A 24,788-nucleotide genomic window follows, 5' to 3' on the forward strand; every position below is an offset into this window, starting at 1 on the left:
ACCCAGGCCAGCACGGGCCCCACCAACAGGTGTGCAGTGGGTGTGAGCCTGCGGAGGGCGGGGCTGGTGGGCGAGGCAGGGTGCACATGGAGTTAGTCATGGAGCACCCATGCTGTGCTCATTAACTCAGTCCTCCCCATGCCTGGGTTTCCAGTGGGGGTGGGACTTCAGGAAGGGGGTGAGCAAGCAGCCTGAGGCCTCACAGCTGCCCCCCCCCCCCCAGGCCCAGCTGCGGAGGATGCCACCTGTGTGCTGCCACCAGGAGGGGCGGGGGAGGAGGCAGGCAGGGCCTGGGGTGGTGGGAGGTGTGNGGGCGGGGCTGGTGGGCGAGGCGGGGTGCACATGGAGTTAGTCATGGAGCACCCATGCTGTGCTTATTAACTCAGTCCTCCCCATGCCTGGGTTTCCAGTGGGGGTGGGACTTCAGGAAGGGGGTGAGCAAGCAGCCTGAGGCCTCACAGCTGCCCCCGCCCCAGGCCCAGCTGCGGAGGATGCCACCTGTGTGCTGCCACCAGGAGGGGCGGGGGAGGAGGCAGGCAGGGCCTGGGGTGGTGGGAGGTGTGGTTCCTTTCAGTGGCCAGAGGTAAGGGTCCAGAGAACGGCAGGAGGCTAGCACGGGAGGAGGCAAGCCCTGACTCACAGCTCGCAGGCGCAGCCCTGCTTTCCTGCCCACACCATGGGGACCCCCCACCTGGAGACCCGTTCACTGGCATGTGTGGTGTCGTCCGTCCAGGTGACTCGAGACTTGCACACCTACATCGTGGGGGTGTGCACAGCGGCTGCGGGCCCGGATGAAGGGGGCTGCAAGGACGGCGGCGTTTGCCTGCTCTCTGGGAGCAAGGGGGTGTCTTTTGGACGGCTGGCATCGATGAGACTGGATTACAGGCACCAGGATGAAGCCGTCATTTTAAGTTATGCCAATGGAGACGTTTGCCCTCCAGGTGACACTTGGCAGCGGGGGACACTGGTGGTCACAGTGAATGCGATGTTCGGCCCAGCAGCGGGGGGGAACTGAGGAGCGAAGCTGCGGGTTCTGTCGGTGCCAAGACCGTGGATAGGACCCTGGGGGGTTACGTCCTGCTGGCCCAGGGAGCCGGGGCTCAGGCCTGGAAATGCTCTTTGGCCCCGTGGCGGGGGGCCTGCCGGTCCCGAAGGTGCTCTGGGGAGGCCCCTTCGGTAGGAGGTCCCTGACAGGCAGTTCTAGGCCACTGGTTGTCCCACCCAGCAGAGCACAGATGGTGTCGTGTGGCAGCCTGGGTTACGCCTGTGTCCTCTTTCCAGAAACCGAGGAGGGCGACCCCTGCGTGTTCCCCTTCACGTTCAACGGGAAGAGCTATGACCAGTGTGTGCTGGAGAACAGGGTGAGGCTGTGGTGTGCGACGACCGCGGACTACGACCGGGACCACGAGTGGGGGTTTTGCCGACAGTGTAAGTAGCCGCGTCTGGCACGGCGGTGCAGCGGCAGCGCGCCCTCGGGGCTCACGTCCAGGAAGCTCAGGCCTTTGTGGCCCTCAGTGCTAAGGGCAGTAACTCTGTGGAATGTAACTTTTCCCTCGTCAGGGCTGGTTTCCTTGACGAAAGGACATGTTTAATTGTCCGTGGGGCGCGGTGCACAGCCACACGCATGGACCACAGTGGGGTTGGCAGGCATGTGCGGGTGGTCGGCCGGGCGCACTCGCTGGCTGAGAGCCCAGTGTGCCCACCGGTCTTCCACCCTGCTCATTCAGACCCCCACTGGGGCGACGCGCCTGCTGGTCCCCATTCTGCAGGGTGGCGTGTGGAAAGGGGGAGTGGCGGGGGGCTCCTCCACCGCCTTTCTGCTCCATGGCAGGCCTGGGCCAGGGGCTGGGGTGTCACGGTGAGCCAGGCTTGGTGTCCTGGCTCCCGAGGTGTTTACGCCCTGGTGACGTGAGAGTCCTACTGATGCGTGTGACACAAACCCGTGTGAATTCCCAAGGGAAGTGAAGTGGGGTAAAGGCGTTGGGGAGTGTGTAACTCCTGTGCCCGGTCAGGGGACGACGAGACGCAGCGAGGAGTCGGGAGCGTGGCGCCTGCTGCAGTTGCGTCGTGAGGCTTGTGGCGGAAGGACTGCCCTCTCCTGGTCCGCGGGACGCATTCAGACATTTTCGGGTCACTGCGAGGGTCTCGTTGTTACTTGGCTTTTTTTTTTGTTTTAAGTCTTTGGTGCATTAATCACATTGGAACGCCTGTCCTTGGGGAGTTGAGCTGGCGCTGCAGGGTTTGGGGGGGACAGAAAGAGACAGTTGGCCTGATTATTGGCACAAAACAGTGAGGCCCAGCTGGCGTGGCATGGGGTGGCCAGGGCGGAGCTGGAGCGCGGTGTGGGACTCGGGCTGGGTATCTGACTGTCTCCCCCCTCCCCCCTCCCCCCTCCCCCCCTAGCAAACAGCCACCGGACGTCTGCCATCATCTTTAAGTGTGACGAGGACGCTGACATTGGCTGGCCCCAGGTGTTTAGCGAGACTCGGGGCTGCGAGGTGACGTTCGAGTGGAAAACGAAGGTTGTCTGCCCTCCGAAGAAGATGGAGTGCAAGTTCATCCAGAATCACAAAACCTACGACCTACGGCTGCTGTCCTCTGTCACAGGGGCCTGGTCCTTCTTCCACCAGGGGGCCTCGTGAGTACCCGCCCTGCCCGCCAGCGGGGGCCTGTTCTCTGGGAGTGGGGGCCTGACGTGTGTGCAGTCAGGGGCCCAGTGGGCGCCCTCCAGGCCCTCTGGCGGGATGGCCTTGTACATCTGAAGCCCACCTGGCCTGGGTGCCCCTGTGCCCCTGGCCCAGAGGTGTCACGTGTGGGTCGGAAGGCAGAGGGTGAGCAGAACCCAGAGACACTTGTGGTCGTCAGTCAGTGTGACTTGTGTTGGCGGGGGGTGGGGTGGGGTGGCTGCCCGTGGTGAGCTCCTGGGAGGCGAGTTCATTTTCTCAGCCCTTCAGCTCGTGGGTTCTGCTCGCCCGAGGTTCCTTATTCGTGCCGACGGCTCCAGGTGTAGGGTCCCGCTGTCTGCCAGGCACTCTTAGTCCTTAAGTATTCTCCTCAGGGGGCATGGACTTGGAGGGCTTGTCGCCTTTCAGGGGAACAGTGCACCATTTTGAGCCACTGACTGTCCCACCTTGAAGCCCCTCCAAAGCACAGGCATCTCGGGATTCATCCCGGGGTTCATCCTGGGTGCCGGGTCGGCGCACCTGCCCCTTCTTCAGCAGGGCGCGCGCTGTCCTGTCATTTGAAAAGCTGCTTGTGTGCTGCTTCCAGACGTGCCGTGGGCTCCTAGGTGGTCAGGGTGGCAGCGTTCTCAGAGGGGTGGGAGGGGCTGCTGCTCCGAGGAGTCTGGGCCGAGGCTGAGCCCCCTGCCTCGGTGTCGCCCCACAGGTACTACATCAACTTGTGCCAGAGAGCGCACAAAGGACCCCTGGACTGCTCCGACAGAGCCAGCGTCTGCAAAAAGAGCTCCTCGGGGGAGGTGCAGGCGCTGGGCCTGGTGCACACGCAGAAGCTGGACGTCGTAGGTGAGGCCTGGGCCCTGGGCGCATGACCGACTGCAGGCGCTGTGTCCAAGTGGGGGCCGAGGTATTCTCACGAGACCTGGAGGGGCCCGCGCTGATGTGGGATGAAGCCTCCGGGGACTGTTCCATGACAGGGTCCCAGGCCGCATCCGGGTCCGGGTGCAGGTGTTCAGGGGTCCAGGAGGAAGGCAGGGAGTGCAGGGCCCCCCCGGAATTCCTGCTCCAGCAGGGGGTTCAGTGAGTGAGTATGCAGGTGTATGTGAAAGCATGTATTTGGGAAAGCCAGACAGTTACACGGAAACTTGGTAACAGTAACGAAGGAGCACTTTTCTGTAACGTAATAGTTTGGGGAATGATGGCAAAGCTCCTTTCGACAGTGTTTGCAGAGAACTCCCGTCTCATAGCTGGTGTGGAGCGTGAGGCTCCACTTCACGCTCGTAAAGCAGGCAGGCAGGGCTTTCTCAGTGTAGGGGCAGCGGGGGCATGTGGGGGGGCCAGTAAGGAGGACACGCTCCGCTTTGCCTGCCAGACTGGACTGGGGTCCTTGAGCTGTCCCTTTGAGCCACAGGTGACAGGACTTGGCTCGAGGCAGTTGACACGGAGAAAGAGGGCAGTTCTGAGGTATCTGCTGCTGCCTTGACGAGAATTGTGCCGGACTCTCGAGGTTGACGGGAGGGCTGGGGTGCCTGGAGCACCTGCCCATGGTCCAGCGCCCCCGGGAGTTTTGGTTACTGCTACCTTGTCAGCTGCCCGTGGGGCTCAGACAGCTCTTCGTGCAGCCTCGTGTGCGTGTGTGGCTAGGTGACAGTCTCCTGCACCTGCCACGGGCCCCTGAGGGAGACTAGGCTATCGACGACTTCACTGGAGGTGGAGTTCGCAGTCGTCTCCTGGTCCCTGGCGCGCCATCTAAGGACACCCTTAGTGACCCCCCCCGTTCATTTAGGGGTGCTACCATGGGGGGTGTGGAGAGACGGCCTCTCTGTCCCGGGACCCAACCTGTGTCGACAGGGGTGCTTTAGGTGTGTGTGACTCTCACAGCCTCACGGAGGTGGGGTGAGGTCCCCTTCACAGGTGGGGTGGCTGAGGTGTTGGGGCGGAGAGGGCGTCCATCCGGGGGTGTCCGCATTAAGGCCAATGCTTGTTTGGTTCCGTACTCTAGCTCTTTAAAAATTTTTCTTTGAGGCAGTGTAAATTCTGTGAACAGAATTTACACAGAAGCCCAGTATTGAAAACAAATTCAGCAGGGGCAGCTTTGGATTTGGGTGGGGCTGAGAGCCTGGGTGTCACTGGCCCTGTCGGACGGTGTAGCACCAGGTGGCCCTGGTGCCTGGAGAAGCCCTGGGAAGCTGGAACCTCTGCCCATACTGTCTCCTCCGCACCCTCTGCCCGGGGCGTGCGTTTGGGAGACTTGGGCGGGGGGCGGGGGGGTGTGTGTGTCCTGAGGACCCTGCCCTGGACCCCAGAGCCACTGTCTGCCCACACTCACAGCAGCTTGGCCCCAGCACAGGGTTAACCTGCTTCCCACCTTTCTTTTCTCGTAGACCCCGCAGGGGAGGGTTCTCAGCCATCGCTTTTACCAGGTTATTACCAGGTTATTTTACCAGGTTATTTTCAGGAGCAGAAAATAGCCCAATGTGGACCCAAAGACGCAAGAAAACTGGAGTCGTTCTGTCCCTGGCTCCTCTCTTTGTGGGGTGGAGGCTGAGCACAGGCCCTGCACGGGGAGGCTGCCGCCAGGGAGCGTGTCGGGAAGGCACCTAAAATGACACCGGAGTTGTCCAGAGCGTGCCGTGATGAGGGCTGCTGGTAGCTGAGGTCCTGCTCCGTGCAGTCACGCTGGCACTTTCTGGGTGCTCGGCAGCCCGAGGGCTCTGGGCAGCGTCTTTGCCACACGTGTGTGGAGACTGAGGATCCGCAGGCCACGGCCAGGGCGGTGGAACTGGGGGGCAGGAGGCTGGATTGGAGCCCGGGTCTCTGGCTCTGCCAGCCGCGGTGCGGCCAGGGGCCTGGGCAGTGCGTTTTCAGAGAGCCGAGCGTCTCTGCCGTCCTGGTGCTTGGAATAGACTCTGACTTCTCACGTCGAAGGTTTTTGTAACGCAGCAGAGGTAATGTCCCTGTGATTGTTTGTGTGTTCCAGATGACAAGATTATTGTGACGTACTCTAAAGGTGACCCTTGTGGTAAAAACAAGACCACATCCAGTGTCATAGAGCTGACCTGCGCCCAGACGGTGGGCAAGCCTGCCTTCAAGAGGTGAGGGAGCCGGGGAGGGCAGTGGGGGAGCTGGGAGAGGCTGTCAGTGGTCAGGACAGGGAGGGGCAGGCACCGAGACTGCAGGCCTGGGGGTGGGGGGGGCAGGGCTGCCCCCGTGAGGAACGTGTGTGGGGACACGGTTTCTAGACCAACGCAGCCATGTAAAGCAGCATTTATAACTGGCTTCCATGTTCGAAAGTCATAGACCCAGAGGGGCGTTGATGGGGATGGTCAAGGCCAGGGTTCGAGTGGCCTGTCTGGGATCCATGGGCAGACCGGTGGGGCTGGCAACTGGGGTGCTCTTGGCGTCTGCTAGAACGCTCCAGGCAGTTCTGCATCTGGTGTGAGGGTGAGTTTGGCCACCAGGTGGCGCGTGTGAGCCGCTAGTTGTGAAGGATGGATTCCTTCCAGAGCTGGCCTGGGAAAAGGGAGTGGCCCCCAGGAACTGTCCAGGGCCTTTGTCAGTTTGTGAGACGGAAACACTTGTCAAATAAAAACTCAAAATCCAGGAGCAAATTTTTCCACCAGCTTTTAGATGTGGTACAGTTTCCAAGTTTGAAATACCGTGTTAAATTCTGGCCTGCGTTTTCACGTTGCTGAGGGTCTTGGGGAAAGGGGATGGATAGGCATCCCAGCCCTTTGCAGGGGGGTGGGGAGGCGGTGGTGCTTGGCCAGAGCCCTGAAGGCCAGGGAGTGTCCTCAGGAACAGGCTCTGTGTGGCAGTCGCCAGGCAGACCTCACGCTGCCGTGACACCTGGCCATGACCGCGCCCCGGCACCTCCTTCCAGGTTTGACAGGGACAGCTGCACTTACTACTTCAGCTGGGAGTCACGGGCCGCCTGCGCTGTGAAGCCACAGGAGGTGCAGATGGTGAACGGGACCGTCACCAACCCCGTCAACGGCAGGAGTGTCAACCTCGGAGACATCTATTTCAAGTACGTGAAATGTTTTCCTTGGAGCCCTGCGGTGGATTCCACCAGGACCAGCAGCTCGGGGCGTGCCCTGGCGGGGAGCTGCAAAGAGCAAGCTGTGCGCCTTGGTTACCGTTTCTAGTTTTGCTTCAGCCGAGGGAAAGCACTGCTCAGAGGTCGAGTTTTAACGCCAAAGATGGTGAATTCTCTTGAGTGTAAAAATAGCCACCCCTCCCTCTCACATTGTGATAAGCCCAGGGGTTGAAGCCCAAACCTCCCCAAACTGTTTTGATCGGGGTTCTGCGGGCTCATCAGCTTCTGAAAAGCTCATCTGTTTCTTGGCAGTGCCCCTGGGGCAGCTCTTGGTGGCTGAGGTGACTGGTGTGCTCTGGGCAGAGTGACATGTGTGGGCTGCTGGGCAGTTCGGGGACTGTGCCTTGCTTGTGAGACGGCAGGGACCGGGGTCGGCACCCACCAGAGTCCCGCCGGCTCACGGATGGGCTGCCCAGGCTGGGAGAACCGGTGCACCCTGCAGCCCCGCACTCGCTCCCGGGACTTTGGGGCTGCAGGGAACGGCCTTCTGAAAGGATTGCCAGAGTCACTGCTATCTTTCCTGTCTCCTCAGGCTATTCAGTGCCTCTGGGGACATTAGGACAAACGGGGACAAGTATCTCTACGAAATCCAGCTTTCTTCCATCACAAACTCCCAAAACCCCGCTTGCTCTGGGGCCAACATTTGCCAGATTAAACCCAACGATCAGCACTTCAGTAGGAAAGTTGGAACTTCTGATAAAGCCAAATACTACATTCAAGGTAATTGCTTCTTCCCATTGTTGGTTCATATTTAATGTCCTCAAAAAAGAACTTTAAAATGTTCACGAGCTAGGCCCCCTTCCGTTGAAATCTCAGATGCAGTTTAAAGCAGAAGCCCTGGTCTGGTCTTGCCCTGTGTGCACCTGTCCGAATGGATGGGGCGGCCTGGGCCCCGGGGCTCCCCTCCTGGCACAGCTCTGCCTCGCACGCCCGACTTCTGGCCCTTGGCCATGGCTGACTGGGGACAGTTTGAGCCGTCTGCAAAGTGCGAGAGGGGCTGAACTCACCTGGGCCCCCCCACTCCTGACACTGCTACCAGTGTGCGGGCTCCCCCCGCCACCCTCAGGTTCCACAATTCACTAGAAGGGCTCTCAGGGCTCCCAGAGAGTGGTTACCGTTTATTCCGGGGGAGGTAGTGATTAAAAGGGGCCCAGGGAAGAGGCGCATGGGGCAGGTTCAGGAGGGAGCCGCACGCTCCGTTCCCTCCCTGTGGGGTCCGAGTGTGGTACCAGGCACGGAGGGTCACCGGCCAGGGGAGCTCCTGCCCCTTGGTGCTGGGGCTTTTATGGGGGCTCCAGTGCGTAGGATTGGTGGGTTGGCTGCTTTGGTGGGGTTGATCACTAGTTTGTTAATTGGCTGATTGGCCGATGGTTGGTTGACTGGCCAACAGCTGGTCGATCAGCTGCCTGGTCGGCTAACTGGCTGGCTGGTGGCTCATTTGGTTGATCTCGGTTTCCCGGTAGACTGATATCGTGGGGCCCACTGCCACTCCAAACCATATTATTAGCTGAGGACAAAAGCCAGGCTTCTTTCAGGGCAGGATTCAAGTTTTGCTTGCACACTGGCTTAAGGCAGGGCTCCACAGCTTGTGTCCAGTGGCCTGAGAGGAAGAGCACCCAGGGAACGTTGGATGTGGCCCTTTACACCTGTCTTAAGGTCCACGCAGACTTCTTGTAGACTCCAAACAGACAAACTCAGCCCAGTGGGGACGGTGGTGGCAACGCTGCTGTGGCTGTGTGACCTTCCTTCCTGGCAGATGGTGACCTGGACGTGGTGTTCACCTCGTCCTCCAAGTGTGGAAAAGACAAGACCAAGACTGTCTCTTCTACCATCTTCTTCCACTGCGACCCCTTGGTGGAGGATGGGATCCCCGAGTTCAGCCACGAGACTGCCGACTGCCAGTACCTCTTTTCCTGGTACACCTCTGCCGTGTGTCCTCTGGGGTGAGTGCCGCGGCCTGGCCTTGGCAGGGCTCGCTGTCCGTCACTTTCCTCTTTGGATGGGTACTCATTAAGCGGACCCCCACCTCCTCTCTGAAAACTTAGCTCAAGAGTAAGTCAGTGTGGGTGTGTCTGCCACCCAGTGTCTTACTGTGCAACCTGCTCAGACGTGAGCCGAACCCGGAGGAGTGATGGAGGCGAAGCCCGCACGGCCAGCGCCCAGTGTTGGTGACTGCGCAGCGTGTCCTGGTCCGCGTCTGTCGGCATCTCTGCCACTCCCAGTGCCATTGGCTTTTGTGCACCCCGGGCTCGGGGCGCCCCTCCTTCTCCCCTCATGTCTTTTTCCAGTTGGTGTGTCCCTCCAGTTGGTGTGTCCCTCCAGTTGGTGTGTCCCTTCAGTCCTGGGGTCTTTGTTCCCAGCAAGTCTCTTGTTTGTGTCTCAGTACAAATTGTGTGGTAAACGTCACTTACCTTAAGAGAGTGAATTAATGAAAACTTATCCCACATTGTAAAAATCAGCCTTGGGCTCAGTTTCCAATGACGTTTCTGTCCCCCCGCCCCCCCCCCAGGGGCTTTCTCCCGAGAGGAGGGAGATGCCTGCCGCCCTCCCATCCACCTTGGTTCCAGGGCCCAGCCGGCCACCATGGTTAGAGCCCCTTACCCCAAACACGGTGTGTAAGTGGCTTTCCTCTGGGCTTTCTTTTCTGTTCCATCCCACCTCACCATCTTACAGAAGCTTTTTGGTCTCTGTCCTGGGCTGCAGACCAGGGGGAGTACGAGTTCTTGCTGGGTAATTGCTGCCCCCTGCTCCTGGGAAAGGGGCCTGCAACACAGGGCCTGCCCTCGGCCCCCGGCCACATCCTGGAGGTCTCAGATCAGCAGTTTGTTCTACTGGGTTATACTCTCTGTGGGTGCTGGTCCAGCCTCCCGCCCCGCCCCCCAAAGAGTTAGCCTTGTCCTAAATTTCTCGGGCGTGTGGATGTAAGGCCTCAACAAACCTCGAAACCTGGGTGCTAAGTAAACACATGTTGTGCGGCCTCGTTAGAATCTAGTGATACGAAACTAGCTGGAAAACAGAAATGCCCCCAGAAACCAAAGCACGCTCCTAAGTAATTTACGGATTGCAGAGGGGACGACAAGTAGCAGTGAGAACGCACTTAGAGCTGAGTGGTAAGGAACACCCGGCGCCAAACCCCGGGTGCGTCAGAGGTCACCCTGTGCGGCCCGGCGGGTTCCAGGTCCGCGGTTTCTGGCTTTGGGGGCTGCGTCTGCAGGGGACGCAGACGTGCCTGTCATGTGGGATGTCCCTGCCCTAGCAGACAGTAATGGAGGCATCGCGCTGGAAGCGAACCCCGTTCTCTCCGAGGGTCTGGGACCCAGTGTGTTTGGCCCGAGTGAACGTTGCCGAGGGCTATGTGGTCACGGTGTCGGTCGCCCTCTGGCCCCGGTGTTTTGAATGAAGTGTTTTTCTCCGAGTGACGAGCCAGCACCCCAGCACCCAGCTTCCTTGCGCACGTGCGGCCTGTGGAGTGGCCCCTTGTACTCCCTCTCGGGTGGGGAGGGGCTTCTCTGCACGATTCTGTCACTGTAGGCCTGGCGGCCCTCAGTGGCCGAGGGCCAGGAAGACTAGAAGCGTCACTGGAAGGTCCAGTCATTGCAGCAGCAGCATCCGGTGCTCGGAGCAGGAAGGGAAGTCAGTCGTTTTCCCCGACGTCTCAGGGCCAGGGAAACTCACTGCTGTTCTCTCACGTGGGTGGTGGGCACTGTGGCAGCTTAGCTGGCCGAGCGGCTGTGTCACTCGTCCTGCCTCCTGGGACTTGGCCTGGACAGAGGCTGTGTGCAGCGGTGTCCTGTGGATGCCCCACCTCCTGGGAGGTGTGGAGGCTGTGTTCCGGGTCGGGGGGTGGGCCTGTGATCCCTGTCCATCCCCAGTGCAGGGGGCTGGGGTCCGGGAGACCCATGCGGTCAGCTTGTCTTTTCGTCTGTGCCCCGAGAACCCTGCAGAGGGACAGGCGAGGACTGAGAGGGGAGTGTCCCTCAGCCTGCTTTCTCATTTCCTTAATAACGGTTCATGAGCTCAGGGCGGGGTCTTCCAGGTGGGTTCACTGCTGCCTGCCCCTCTTGTCTGAGCGGCCCCCCACTGGCTCCATGCCTGGTGGGTCTCTCGACCACGATGTGGCGTAGTCAGAGCCACTCTCCGAGTTGGGAGCGTCTGGGGACGTGGCGGTGGCAGCAGTGCCCCTGAGTGACCTGGCTTCCTTGCAGGGCGAGCTTCGACAGCGAGGACCCTGGCGAGGACACGCAGGCGCACAAGGGGCTCTCGGAGCGGAGCCAGGCCGTCGGGGCCGTGCTCAGCCTGCTGCTGGTGGCCCTCACGGGCTGTCTGCTGACCCTGCTGCTCTACAAGAAGGAGCGACGGTGAGGAGAGGGGCGTGGGCGGGCCGCAAGGTGGCGGTTCAGAATTGCGTCCGGGTTCTGCTTTAGGCGGTGCTCACAGCAGCCCTAGGGCTGGAAGTGGTGACAGCGGTGTCCAGTTGCATTGTGAGTGTCTGCATCTCTGAGACGAGGGGAGCGTGGGACCTGTCTCAGGTGTTCCGGTCAGGTTCCACAGCTCGAGTCACACGGCGACACTCTGGGCTCTTGCCTGGCTGGCCTGTTTTCAGGACAGCTGTCTCCAAATGTCCAAAGATGGACGGAAAACTAAGCACTCATCACAAGCAGACTTCCTTCTAAGCTACTCTTTCCTCCTCTCTCCCTGCTTCAATAGAGTGATCACTTATTAGGCACCTACTGTGTGCGGGAATGGCACCACCCTCTTGGCTCCCCTCTCCCAGGTGCGGGGGCTCCTCACTCACCGTGTGTAACTTTCTGGTGAATTTTCACGTCACACGTGACTGAGGCATGGCGCTCGGGGCCCCGTGCGTGGTCATCCTGGCCCGGGGCAGAAGAGCAGGCCAGCGCGGGCTCCCTGCCCTCTCTTATCTGCCACACGAGCCAGAGGCGAGCAGGGGTCTGGGTGTGAGCCGGCCTGAACTTTGTCACCCGGCGCCCGTGGTCTCGGGGTTCAGGAAGGTGCGGTCTCGTCACATTCACACGTGGAAAAGCCGAAGTACCGCTGTTCGGTAACTTGCTCTAGGCTTCGCCAAACCTCTAAGAGGTGGGGCAGGATTTGAATCCACTTCTGTCTGATTCTGGAGTGTCCCTGCCACTGGCCTGGCTTCTCGCCCTGCCGTCCTGGGTTTAGTGCCCCTGTCTGTGGTGGGGTGTGCCGGGGGGGTTGGGGGGCGCAGGCTTGTCGCTAGAGCTGGGGGCGCCTGCCCTGCTGGTTCCGCCTGGAGTAACCGGTCTCTTGCAGGGAGGTGGTGATGAGTAAGCTCACCAACTGCTGTAGACGGAGTGCAAACGCGTCCTACAGATACTCAAAGGTAATCCGCCCCCGCCCCGCCCCCACCCTCAAGCTTCGGACAAAACGTCACCACCCGTGCTTTGAACCAGGAAAGGGGGAAGACATCGCCAGTTGCCTTTAAACCCAAACACAGTTGTCTTTTTTTTTCCTTCAAGTTTTTCTTACCGGGGTTACAGCTGATTTCCTTAGAGTGTTTCCTGTTGTTAGGTTGCTCCTACTTTTTTGGCTATTCTCAGAAAGTATATACGATCATGTCGGTTTCTGTGCCTCTGGCATCTGGAGGGAGGGTTCCCTTCAGGTCAATTTCCGGGGAAGAGGTCGTTTGCACCAGAGGGAGTAAACGCACCCAGGGCTCCCCGCGTGCACTGCCAGACTGCTTTCTGGAAGGCTTCCCAGTCTGCCAGTCCACGTGGGTCCCCTTCCCGACCAATGCCCCTACCCCAGGCACCCCTGGCTCTTGCAGGAGGAGCCCGGACTCACTGGCCCGCTCTCCTGCCCCTGGGACACTGTCCGCCTGGTTGGGCCTCAGCAGGAGCCGGCAGCTCCAGCCCTCGCCTTCCTCTCCCTGGTGGGGCACTGGGACTGTGGTGGCCGTGTGGGCAGGGAAAGGAGGGTCCCAACTCGGGCGAGTGGTGGAAGGAGGGGGGCAGAGGAGCAGAGTGGGATCTCGGGTGGGCTCCATGAACTCTTCCTCGTCCCTGCAGGTCAACAAGGAGGAGGAGGTGGACGAGAATGAAACTGAGTGGCTGATGGAAGAGGTCCAGGCGCCCATCCCCAGGCCCGGGAAGGAGGGGCAGGAGAACGGCCACATTACCACCAAGTCCGTGAAGGCCGAGGCCCTCACCTCCCTGCACGGGGACGACCAGGACAGTGAGGACGAGGTCCTGACCATCCCGGAGGTGCGCGTTCACTCGGGCAGAGGGGCTGGGGCAGAGAGCGCCCACCCAGTGAGGGCCCCACAGAGGAAGGTGCTGTGGGGTGACAGGGTGGGGCTGGTGGGCGGCGAGCAGGCGCGGAGGGCGCTGCCCAGGGCCATGGCGCTGCCCCCCGGGAACGCCGGCACCCTGGCTTCCTTCCACGACGACAGCGACGAGGACCTCTTGAACATCTGAACTCCCGGTGCCTCTGCGGGCCCGTGGGCCAGCGGCCCAGCCAGGCACCTGCAACCAAATAAGACTTCACCTTGATGATGCTTCTGTCATTTATGCCTTTAACAAAAACTGTTTCGAAAGGGAAGGATTTCTGTGAGGGGGAGAGGATGAGGAGGTCCGGCACCGCTCATCCGTGGGTGGCCACGTCATGGAATGAGGCGTTGCCCCCGTTGCCAAAGGGCGGTGCTGGGCCCGGGTTTGCCCCGAGTCCCCCTGTGAGAGCATGGCTGCCGTGCGCTTCATAGCTCGCACTGGGCCAGGCGTCTCTGGGGACAGGGCTCTCTGCTGGAGAAACCCCTTGCTGCTTTAGGCCCTATAGGGTATTTGGCCATTATATTTTAGCATTTACTTCTCTCCTCCTATTTATTGACTTTGATAATTACTCAGGTTTGTGAAAAAGGAAAAAAAAAAAGCAACAGAACATAACCCCCAGCAGTTTCCCCCTGCCGGCCGGGCCTCGCCGGTTCCGCCGCCATTGGGGGCGCTGCCAGTACGGGGGGTTTCATACTCGACTCTGAACTGGCCCACCATGTAGCCTCTAGTTAGAAGACTCCATCGCGCCTCTCTTCCTCTCGGCTTTCCGTTTCCTGCGGGCACACGCACGTGCACACACACACATGCCCGTACGGGGGTCCCTGAGTGCCTGGGCTTCCAAGGGTCCGCCCGCTCCCTGCCTCCTGCGACGGCTGCAGCTTTCTGCATGACATCTAGAGCCCAGCACTCTGCGCGCTCGGCGATTCTGTCGCCGGCCAATGTGCTCCGCACCCCCCGCCCCCAGAGACCCACTGTGTGTGGGAGAGGGGGACTAAGATGTCGGGCTGGTGACTTTACAGATCTCACCTCTTCAGGTTCTCACGACACCACCGTGACTGTGCTTATTTTTTTAAGAAAAAAGTGTTTATCAACCATCTGACCTATATGAAGCCTTAATTTGCACAGTGCGTGACTTAGGACATTGCATGAACGCCGATGGGCCGGAACCTCGCCCCCCGAGTGGCCCTTGGGCCCCAGCTGTGGGCGGCCGAGGTCGGGGCAGCACTGCCGTGTCTCCCCACCCCCGTCGGCTCCTTTCTCGAAGTGTTTAATGGATGGCTTTTCTCTTATTCTAGAATTGTACGTAGACTCAGTGGTGGTCACATACTGGAACGCAGACCACCCTACAGAATGCGTTGGTTTATACTCAGTTTGGCTGGCTTATTTGATTTCAACATGAGTATTTTTTAAAATTGATTTCTTTTCTTGTTTTTTTTTCAATCGAATTTACTGTAACAAAGTATTCAACAATTTCAATAAAAGATAAATTATTACCTGGGTGTGCCTGCCTGCTCCTTCCCTTTGGGAGTGCGGCCTCTCTGAGCGGTGGGTGGCCCGTCTGGCTGCCCGGCTCTGTGAGGTGGTGGCCGCTCGCGTCTGGGCTGCGCCATCCCCACTGGCGGCGAAGACAGGTCTCGGACGTCCAGCGTCCAGGGCGGTGAGGCAGGAAAGCTTTGTCGTGTCAGCCTCCCAGTCCACGGTGCCCGGCACGGCAGCTCCGGGAAGTGAACCGGGGCCAAAATGAAAGGCCAGTCCCGGCTTCCTGGAGGGGCCGGGCGGTGATGAGAGACACACAGGGAGAGGGGCCCGTCTTGTCTGCTCCTGGGCTTTCAGAAAACACGGTGCAGGAAGTCCACTCGCCCTCTTGTTCATCCCTCCACCCAGGGACGTGGTCCTGTCCCAGGATGTGTTTCAGGCCAGGAGTCATGGCGTGGGCACGGGAGGTGCTGTCTCTGAGGCCCACGGTCCCCATCTCTCCCCTGAACTGCTTTCCCAGTCTGGAAAACACTCTCCGTCCAAGATGGGGAACTAAGGGCTGCCAGGAGAATAGAAGTCACTGCACGCCCTTCCCCTGCTGTTGCGACCGGGAGTGCGGGCTGGCTTTAAACTCTCGCTGAGCTTCAAGATCATCACGTGGCCCTGGCTGTGTGGCGCAGTGGACTGAGCACCTGTGGACCAAAGGGTTGCCGGTTCGATCCCCAGTCAGGGCACATGCCTGACTGGGTTGCGGGCCAGATCCCCACTGGGGGTTGCTTCCCCACAAGAAGCAACCACACATTGATGTTTCTCTCCCTTCCTCCCTTGCCCTCTGTCTAAAAATAAATGAAAACTTTAAAAATTGCTTAAAAAAATCACCTGTCCCGGGGTCCCCTGTCACCTCCTCTGGTCCGGTCTGCAAACTCAGAACAGACTTTACATTTTTAGAGGGCCGAAAAAAAAAGGTTACATGACCCATGAAAATCGGGTGAGATTAAAATTTCTGTGTCCCGAAATAAAACGTTACGGGAAGCCCCACCCTCATTTGTGTCTCCTCCGGGTCCACTGAGCCCCAGGGTCTCGGGCGTGATAGCTGGCGTGGGACTGGCCTCTTGAGGTTGGGTTTCTTGTGTCCGACGCGTGGATAACTCACAGTTCTGGCAGGGGTCACCGGGGCAAAGAGCAGCGTGCTCAGTGAGGTGCCTGGAAGCCCGGGGTGGCGGCCCTGGGCCTTTCCCTGCTGGCCTCGGCCATAGTCTGGTTGCTTCTCCTTTTTGCAACTATGGCTGCCTGGGGTATTCCAGCTGCCTGGGAGCTGGGCTGGGAGAGGGGAAAGGGAGCGATGCAGGACAATGTAGCGGTTCCAGTCTCGGGAGGCGGGGTGGGAGCAGCCCCTGTCAGAGCTGGGTGGTCGCTTTCTCTATGGAGAAAAGCAAGCAGTGGGGCATTGAGCCTGGCCTGGCCACTGGGGAGGTGAGGAAGGGGAGGGTCCTGGCTTTCTCTCCGTGATGTGTTGAAAGCAGGACCACCCACCTGGCTATCTCCTAGGCAGAAGGCTCCTGTCAGGGGCTTGTCACATCTGGGCCCCATGGTGTCAGAAAAACCCAGTGGCCTTCTCCCGTGTGCCTCCTTTTCCATTCACACAAACCTGCTGACACTTCTGTTTGACAGGTGTGTGGGTTTTCCCCCCGACAAGCAAGCAATTCCTTCTCATGCTGTAACTTGGTTCTGCCACTGTCTGCCTGGAGAGAGCATCCATCCCAAGGCGCCCCCGTCCTAGGAGGCCACACCCCACTCCCCGTCTCAGATGCCAATCACAAGTGGTGGGTCTCCAGCTTCCTACAGCTCTGCCTGGTTCGGCTGCAAATCAGGGTTCCCGTGACCCCTGCCCTCTTGGATCTTCTCATTTGCTGGAGCAACTCCCAGGCCTCAGGGTAAAGGTTTCTGTCGGCTGGTTTGTTAGTGGACACGACAAAGAATGCAGGTGACCGGCCAGATGAAAGGGTTCCGGGGGTGAGGTCTGCAGGGTCCCACACACAGGAGCCTTTGTCCCTGTGGAGTCCGGGTGCGTCACCCTTTAGGCCTGGATGCGCTCACCAACCTGGGAGTCTCCTGGAGACCCCCGCACGTGGGCCTGGTCAGTGACCAACTCCGCTCCCAGCCCCTCTTGCTTCTCAAGAGGACCAGCGTGCGGTGGGGAATTCCAGCCTTCCCATCAGGACTTGGTCTTTCCCTTGGCCAGCAGCCATCGAGGAATCCACCAGAGTCACCGCATTAGAACAAAGGGCAGCCCTGTCACCCACAGGTTTTGGGAGTTCTGTCCCCAGAACTGGAGGCGGATGCCGAGACACTGCTCTGTTACCTCCCAGGGTGGCGCTGAGTGTGCCGAGGACCCGTGTGAGGAGGTCATCTTCCCTTGCACCCCCCCTCCCCGACTCTCTGCCAGTGCTTGCCCTCTGGCCCAGCAGGGAGGGGTCTCAGAAGAGCGGCCTTCCGGGGAGGGGGTGGGCTTGTGACCAAACCTGTGCCCCTCTCTGCCCAGGGATGAGGGTCCCAGAACCAATGGCCCTCTGTGCCCCGTGCATCTGTTTATCTGTCTCTCCNCTGGGAGTCTCCTGGAGACCCCCGCACGTGGGCCTGGTCAGTGACCAACTCCGCTCCCAGCCCCTCTTGCTTCTCAAGAGGACCAGCGTGCGGTGGGGAATTCCAGCCTTCCCATCAGGACTTGGTCTTTCCCTTGGCCAGCAGCCATCGAGGAGTCCACCAGAGTCACCGCATTAGAACAAAGGGCAGCCCTGTCACCCACAGGTTTTGGGAGTTCTGTCCCCAGACCTGGAGGCGGATGCCGAGACACTGCTCTGTTACCTCCCAGGGTGGCGCTGAGTGTGCCGAGGACCCGTGTGAGGAGGTCATCTTCCCTTGCACGCCCCCTCCCCGACTCTCTGCCAGTGCTTGCCCTCTGGCCCAGCAGGGAGGGGTCTCAGAAGAGCGGCCTTCCTGGAAGGGGGTGGGCTTGTGACCAAACCTGTGCCCCTCTCTGCCCAGGGATGAGGGTCCCAGAACCAATGGCCCTCTGTGCCCCGTGCATCTGTTTATCTGTCCCTCCTGTGGGCACACGGAAGGACCCACCCTTAATGTCACCAGTCCTCCTAGGGCTGACATGGGGGTGTGGCAGGGAGGGTGTCTTATGCCTGGTGGCACTTTGTTATCTCCAACTGGCCGCTCTGGCCTGGGCCAGTGGGGTCGTTTCCCAGGATTCAGGTGGTTTCAGGGCAGCGGCGAGCCTGCCAGGGGAGGCAGTGACGCCGGCAAGGTCCCTGGTTGGGTCCTGGAAAACCCAGCCATCCTAGTCGGGCGAGGAAGGAGGGGAGGGGTTTGTCTAGGGAGCGTGGCTCTCACACCGGGTCACTCCCACACACCCCAGGCCAGGGGACTGGTAGCAGCGACACCACAGGCTGCTCTGCGTTCGTCCATGCCACTGCTGACCATGGAGCGGCAGCGGTCACTGCCCAGGCCCCTGCTTGCTTATGCTGGGCCTGTGCCCTTGCCACGCTCAGCCTGGGGCCCCTCATGGTGACATGCAAGAGCAGGGTATGGGGGCTCTGTCTGTGTTTTGGTGATGGAGACTGGAAGGCCTGATGGCTGCCTCCCAGCTGTGCCCCAAGGGGAACAGGAAATCTGTAATATCCTCGCCCTGAGGAGGGCAAGGTGGCCCGGCCACCACAGGCTGCCCCTGTCCCCTGTGTGCTCAGGGCACAAACACCAGGAGACGGGGCATCGGGGCCACCTTACCATCGGCCTCACCCCTCCTGCCCCTCCTCACATCCTTTTGACCCCTTGTACCCTGTCAACTTGCCTGGTGTAAAGACGACCCCAGGGCCCTCCGCCTGCTGCTGTCCCTTTGTGAGGCTGTCCTCCCGGGACTGTAGCTGTTCGGAGTCAGAGACTGCCCACCTCTGTGTCCGGGGGCCCAGCACTGCCTGAAGCGAGCGGGGACTCTCGAATGTTTGTTGAGTCAACAAATGAACCCACGCATGAACCCGTGAGCCAAAGACAGGTTTGTCGCCTGAGCGCTCTCACTGTGGAGCAGTTCACGTTCAATGCCAGTAGGAACTTGGAATGTTGTTTCCTCCCTAAGCCTCTGTTTTCCCAGGTGTGCGTGGGGACAGTGATGGCGTCTGTGTTGAAGGCTGTCGGGGGAAGCAGTTAGGGACGGCACGTTTGAGAAAGGAGGGTGAGGCCACCCTCCCTGTGGGTCTCCGTCGTGGACTGTGGGCCGATGGCTGGGGCGCCCGCCACTCCTTCTTCATGACGTTCTGGCCTTCGGTCCCTGAGAGACGGACACGGGAGGCAGGAAGGCACATGTGTGGCACCATTTCCGCCTGTGCCCTGATGTGTCCTGGGCAGCGGTTGGGTGTGAATGTGGGAGGGCAGGGGTGTGGCAGGTGTGCAAGCCCTGCAGGTGCCTCCAGACACAGATCCTCACAGGAGCCTGCAAGCACGTGGGCAGGTAAGGCCAGAGGCCCCTTTCTCCAGTGCTGACAGTGCCCTGGCATCTGTGCGGGCCAGACGGGCCCAGGGCACCTCAGGAAGGGCAGCAGGGTCGTCTGGTAGAGCTGACCGCAAAGGTTAGAACAGAAGACGAAAGTCAGTGCCCTGTGGCTGAGTGACATCTGGTGCACACAGAACACTGTCCGGGCACTGTGGGTGGTGGCCACAAAGAGGCAGGTGGGCAGTTGGAGATAGGGACCCAGCAGGGACAGATAACGCCGGGCTGTGGTGATCTGTCTCTGGCAGGCAGGAGAAGCCCCTTGGGGAGGGGTGCTTCCCGCTGAGTGTTAAAGGGGACAAACTATCTCTAGGGGTGGCGGTGACTCGAGTGGTAGCTTGCTGTCCCCTCTGCCCTGCTCTGCTCTGTTCTCTGGGGACTGGACTCTGGCCTCAGCTGCCACACGGGCCGGCCCCCACAAGGCTGCAGTGGCCACACACACAGTCACAGGGCCACTCCCCGGCACCCCATGAGGCCCCCCACATGTGCCAATCGGGCTGTTCTAATATGACAGGCTGGCACCCCTCGAGATAAAGGGGTGTGAGGCCACAGCTCAGACAAACCCCGCCCTCCCCAGCCCCGTGGCGGGCGTTGCTCTTGGTTGGAGGGGTGAATGGAATGTGCACTCGTTAACCATCGAGAAAGCCAATCAGCCCGAATGAGGTGTTGATCTCGTCAGCTGCCAGCACCTGGCAGGGGCCGAAGGAATAATCAGGGAGTCGGAGGAGGTCTTCCGGTGGGAGAGGGAGGAGGGGTGGGGGGGTGAGAGGTGGAGGGACATTCGGGCACATTGCTGATGGCAGAGCTTACCTGTGGGTGGCCCTAGGTGGACCCACTCTCTCTAGATGCAGGGTCCACGGGGCCTTCTCCCACCCGCCTGCCTCTTTCATCAGAGCAGCTCGGTTGGCGTGCCACTACCTCCCGGCCACGAGGCTTTCAGGAAGCTTTGTAACCGCTCCGTGACTCAGTTTCCCCGTTGGCCAATGGGGTTGCAATAGTACCTGTCTCACTGGCGTTCAGGGAGAATTAGTGAGACAAGGGTAACTTAGATAACGGAACGCTCATCACCACCCTTTGTGACTGCAGTGTGCAATTCATGGATTCTGCCAGAAGGTGGCAGCCTGCGCACTTGGTAACGTTTTTCTTGGATTCTAGACTAGACTGTATATTCTTTTCTCCCAAATTAATCTCTGTTGGGAATAGGAGACTCTTCCGGTTTCACAGGCTAAAGGGCTTGGAGAGGGGGGCACCTGGGCTTATCTAGACTCACTGAGTCACAGCGAGCACCTTCCGTTTTCTTCTCTTGCCACTTTTGTGCGGTGAAGGATGATTTGGGACTGGAGACAAAAGCATCCCAGTGCTTCTCCGGGAACAGCTTTGCACAGCGGGGATCGCTGGGAAGACTCAGCTGCGAGCTCGGCTTTGCAGCTGAGGGGCAGTTTGCCTGCTGGGAGCAGTCATTTCTTACCAGCCAAAATCTCTCTCTTCTCACAGTGCAAACACCAGTATCATTGTAAAGTGTTTCCAGCCTCCAGGATTATATACTGTATTTTGCTATGTATAGTACACACTATTTTGCCCAAATTTTTGAGGGAAAATATAAGGATGCACATTATACATGGGTAGTACTAATTCTGTGTCTACATAAATGTTTTAAATTCTTTTGTTTATGCTTATGCATTAAAAGTGTAACTGTAGGAAGCAACAACACTACCCATATGCAAAATAATAGCCTGGGATATGATAATCAGTTTCATATGTATAAATTAAACATTGTATTAAAAAATTAAAATGAAAGATTTTTCTTCCCTGAAAGTTTGGGCCAGAAACATGGCTGTGTGGTACGCACAGCAAAATACAGGTAGTTTTCCCAACAGTGACGCACGGGTGTCTCTGAAGTTCCCCTCGAGTGAGTGACTGGGCTGGTCACATCTGTCTTTTGACAGTCTAAGGGAAGAGAGGTCGATGCCCCTGACCAATCGTCAGGAGCAGCGTGTTTTAAAGATTCTTGCGGCACACGGGCTGAAAGTCGCTGCTTTAGGGACACTTCCTGGAAGCTGTGTGGGGTGCTGTATCTCACTGGCCAGCGCACCTAGGAAGAACAGGAAATGGGGGTTCTGTGACTGAGGATGCAGGTAAGGACAGGTTTAGGGGTCAGCCAGCTGTCCGTGTTCTGGTTGGTGGGGTGCTTGGCCTTCCAGAACAAATCTGAGTGTCTGGAAGTGAGGGGGCCTGGCTTGTCGCCCTTGTGGCCATGACAGCTGTGTAAGAGGGCTGTCCACCTCCATTCCCCACCCACCCCTGTGGCCTGGGGGAGTGGACTCTAATGGCTGTTTCCTGAGCAGATGATCCCATGGCAACTCCACAGATTCCTTGTGCGGTGAACGTGGGGAGAGCCAACGGCTTGCCCGTGTGGAGGGAGCAGCCTCGTGCGGCTTGGGGCTGCCATGGCTAGGGGCAGGGGCACCACTAAACGGGGTGCTTGCTGGCCACCTGCCGGGAGGTGGAGAGCTCTCTTTAGCTGTGCCAGACATGGTTTGTGTCTCCCCTGGTGTCCCAGGCCTGGTCGTTAATGTTATTTATACACTCTCGAGTTGTTCTCCATAAAAAGGGGCTCTTCAATCCCTTGGTCTCTGGCCTGTGGCAGGCAAGGCTTTTTTGGCCTATCTTTGTGGCAAATCTTTAGAAACTTAGTCCAAATTTGAATTGTTGGCCAAGTGTCTTAAAAATGTTGATGATTCCAGTGGCTGAGGCGGCCCCTGGCACCCCAGGCACCCGGATTTGAGTCTCTTGTACACAGCTGGCTGAAAAAACCCTAAGATTTCAAGAAGCCTTACTGAGGCTAGGAGCCTGGGAACAAAACAAGTTCAAAACCCAGGAAGCGTGAGGAAGTGCTTTAGCCAGAGAGCAAGGGCTGCCAGGCACGTTGGGCGGGGGGTGGGGGCAAGACCAAGTGGCCTACATGTGGAGCATTCGCGATGGCTTGTGATTTCAGCTCCTAAAAACAGCTGTCGGAGTCCATGGGAGTGAGTTGAAGCTATAAAAGTCCGTGATGTACTCAAAAGGAACAAACACGAGGAACCGGGCCAGGGGCGAAGCTCACATGAGTTTCTAATAAAGTTTACAAGCTGTTCTGCTAAGTGTTCGACACGAGTAATGTGAGTTCTCTGGTCAAGGTTAGATTAGCACCAAGGTTAACAATCGCAGATAAGAGGCAGATGTGGGGGGCGAACGCATGCCCAAAGGATGCCACACTTGTGGCTGGGTCGCTCTAAAGGAAACGAGGTGGGGCCCTGCAGAGTTAGAGTGACCTAGGGAAGCCCCACCCCCGGGGGGAGGGGAAGGGAAGGCCGATTTGCTGTACCCACGTGGGAAAAGATGGCCTGAGGGGTGGGGGGCTGTAGACAGGGCAGGCGAGAGGCCCATGGCGTTGCTGCGGCCATGACTCCACACCAGCCCACGGCTGCTGCTGTGGCCTGGCCACCCCACAAGCCACGAAGCTGTGCCTTGGGCAGAAACAGTCGCAGGGTTGTTTATGCCCTTGGAAGTTTAAACAAATAAAAATGGTTATTTCCAAAACGACATACCTTCTTAGTGCATACTGAAAAATTAGAAATGTTGAGACAGTTTCTTCCTACTCTATCACATTCTTCACAAAATTATGCTCACACCTTCAAACGGCAATGTGAATGCCAACACAGAACCTGAAGAGTTCTGCAATTCTACAGGCACAGGGTTCCCCACTACCCCACCCCCGCCACCGCCCCACCGCGACCGTGGCCAGCTGTGGCTGGCATTGGAGGGGCGAGAGAAGGCGAAGAAGTTGTGCCCAAACCAAGGGCGTGGAGAAATATCGTCTTGGGGTCTGGGAAGTACAGCTGACGAGCTGCCCTCAAGGGGGCTCTGGAAGACGCTCCTTGCCCAGTGTGGTCCCCGTGGGCCTGCTGCTTTCAACCTGGTCGCTGTTGTTCAAAGCTGGGGCACCACTCGGCCTGCGTGGACCAGACCACGGGTGTCTGGGGGCTGGGGAAGGGGCGCAGGGAGGTTGTGCTTCATGGGGCCCAAGTGTCTGTGTGGGAAGGTGAGTGGTTCTGCAGATGGAAGGTGTGGTGGCTGTGTAGTCACCGTGTGAGGGTAACACTGAACGCTGCTGAATGCACACGTGGTGAAGGCAGGAAACACCAGTTTTCACTGTGCGTTCTGTCCTAGTGAAAACCAACATATCCAGCCAGTCACCACCACGCTCAGTGGAGAGTTCTGTGTCCACGGCAGAATGGCTGCAGGGCGGCGGAGCCTGGCGGCCCTCACGTCCAGCGTGGCTCCTTCCCAGGTCTCGGCGGCAGTCCCACTTGGCTCCCAGGCTGGACCAGACCCCCTGTGACACCCTTCTCCTTCTGGGCCATGTTTGTGGAGCGTGGTCTCTGTGTCAGCCACCGAGTTGGAGGAGAGTGTCTGCGTCATTATTTTAATGGAGCCGTGACTGCTCATTCAGGGTTTCCTCTTCTGCTACGAGAGGATCCATCCTGAACCTCTATGCGCAGCAGGGGACTCGCATACAGTAGACACTTCCTAAGTGCTGGTCAAAGAGATGCTGCGTGAGTGTCTGTGTCTGCGCTGCATTCATGCCACAGAATTCGATAGGGTTTGTCTCTCGCCTTGTGATGGGCAAAGTAAGGCCTGCAGACAGATCGCGTGTGGGAGCTTAAACCAGAGGCCCTTCAAACTGCGCACGGCAGATCCTACATGGCATCTCACCCCGGCTCAGTCCGCCTGCATCTCCAACTAGCGTCTCTAGTCAGCTCTGAGACACTGGCCCTGCTCTGTCTCTTCTAGGCGGCCTGGGATCTAAAGAAATAATGGCCGGTCCCAGATGTTTTGTGTGCGATATTCTTCTCCAAGAATAGCGAGGGCTCGAACCTAGGATGCCATGACAGCCAGAGGTAGGTTGTATCGACTTTGGGTGATCCCCGAAGGGTGCCACGGAGCCTGGGTTCACCGAAGGTCTGAAGGTCACGAGGACTTTCTGTTTCTTCCCGTGCATTTCTCTTCCTCTGCTCCTGCAGCTTCTCCCTCTGATCCCGTGCCGACGGCGGCTCACTCTGGCCAGGCTGGCTTGCAATACACTGTTGCGGCTTTCACCCCAGAATCAGCGTCAGAGTGTTGAGCAGATTACTTAGTCAAAGCTGGCCACTTAAACCTTCGCTGGCCAGGGCTCACTTGGTGCGATTTCTGACGTGAGTGAGGAAGGCTCTCGCCCTGTCTAATCTCACTGACAGTGTTGGGTGGCAACACAGGCGAGCGAGAGTCCCCTCCCTTTCTGACTACTAGAACACTGCTTTTTAAAAGTGTGCCAAAAAAATAAAAAAAGAAGGAGAAATGTTAGTCTGAGCCCCATTTCCAAGTAATTGTTACCAGGTTTTTATTATGATCATCTGGTTTGAATGAATAAATTCAAATAGTCCATTTAATCTGATTACGTTCTGATTCTCAGGGATTATTAGGTTGACTGGACCAACGCTGGTTTCCTAACAGGTCAAAAGAACACGACTCTTCAGTAAGCAAAGACCCCTGAAGTGCACTCCTGTGTTTCTTTTCTGGCAAACATGTAATAAATTACTGTGGTTCATTTGGTTTCACAACTAGGAACTTGTAAAAGATCTTTCCTTGGCTGCTAA

The 24,788-nt window shown here is 58.6% G+C and overlaps 1 protein-coding gene across 1 annotated transcript in view; it reads left to right on the forward strand.

The window, feature by feature from the left end:
* IGF2R (insulin like growth factor 2 receptor) overlaps window positions 1–14,407 on the forward strand; it is a 96,362-nt gene extending 81,955 nt beyond the window's left edge. The window contains exons 38-48 of the mRNA XM_037058767.1: window positions 734–941; window positions 1,282–1,428; window positions 2,404–2,638; window positions 3,388–3,524; window positions 5,659–5,773; window positions 6,562–6,708; window positions 7,310–7,497; window positions 8,534–8,720; window positions 10,983–11,135; window positions 12,073–12,142; window positions 12,828–14,407. Coding sequence (XP_036914662.1) covers window positions 734–941; window positions 1,282–1,428; window positions 2,404–2,638; window positions 3,388–3,524; window positions 5,659–5,773; window positions 6,562–6,708; window positions 7,310–7,497; window positions 8,534–8,720; window positions 10,983–11,135; window positions 12,073–12,142; window positions 12,828–13,235 — 1,995 coding nt within the window. The 3' untranslated portion in view covers window positions 13,236–14,407. The remainder of the gene's footprint in view (window positions 1–733; window positions 942–1,281; window positions 1,429–2,403; window positions 2,639–3,387; window positions 3,525–5,658; window positions 5,774–6,561; window positions 6,709–7,309; window positions 7,498–8,533; window positions 8,721–10,982; window positions 11,136–12,072; window positions 12,143–12,827) is intronic.
* Window positions 14,408–24,788: the final 10,381 nt, after the last annotated feature.

The sequence above is a fragment of the Sturnira hondurensis genome, unplaced genomic scaffold (assembly GCF_014824575.4).
Source record: "Sturnira hondurensis isolate 20B ecotype Veracruz unplaced genomic scaffold, ASM1482457v3 Scaffold0000167, whole genome shotgun sequence".
NCBI classification, from domain to species: Eukaryota; Metazoa; Chordata; class Mammalia; order Chiroptera; family Phyllostomidae; genus Sturnira; species Sturnira hondurensis.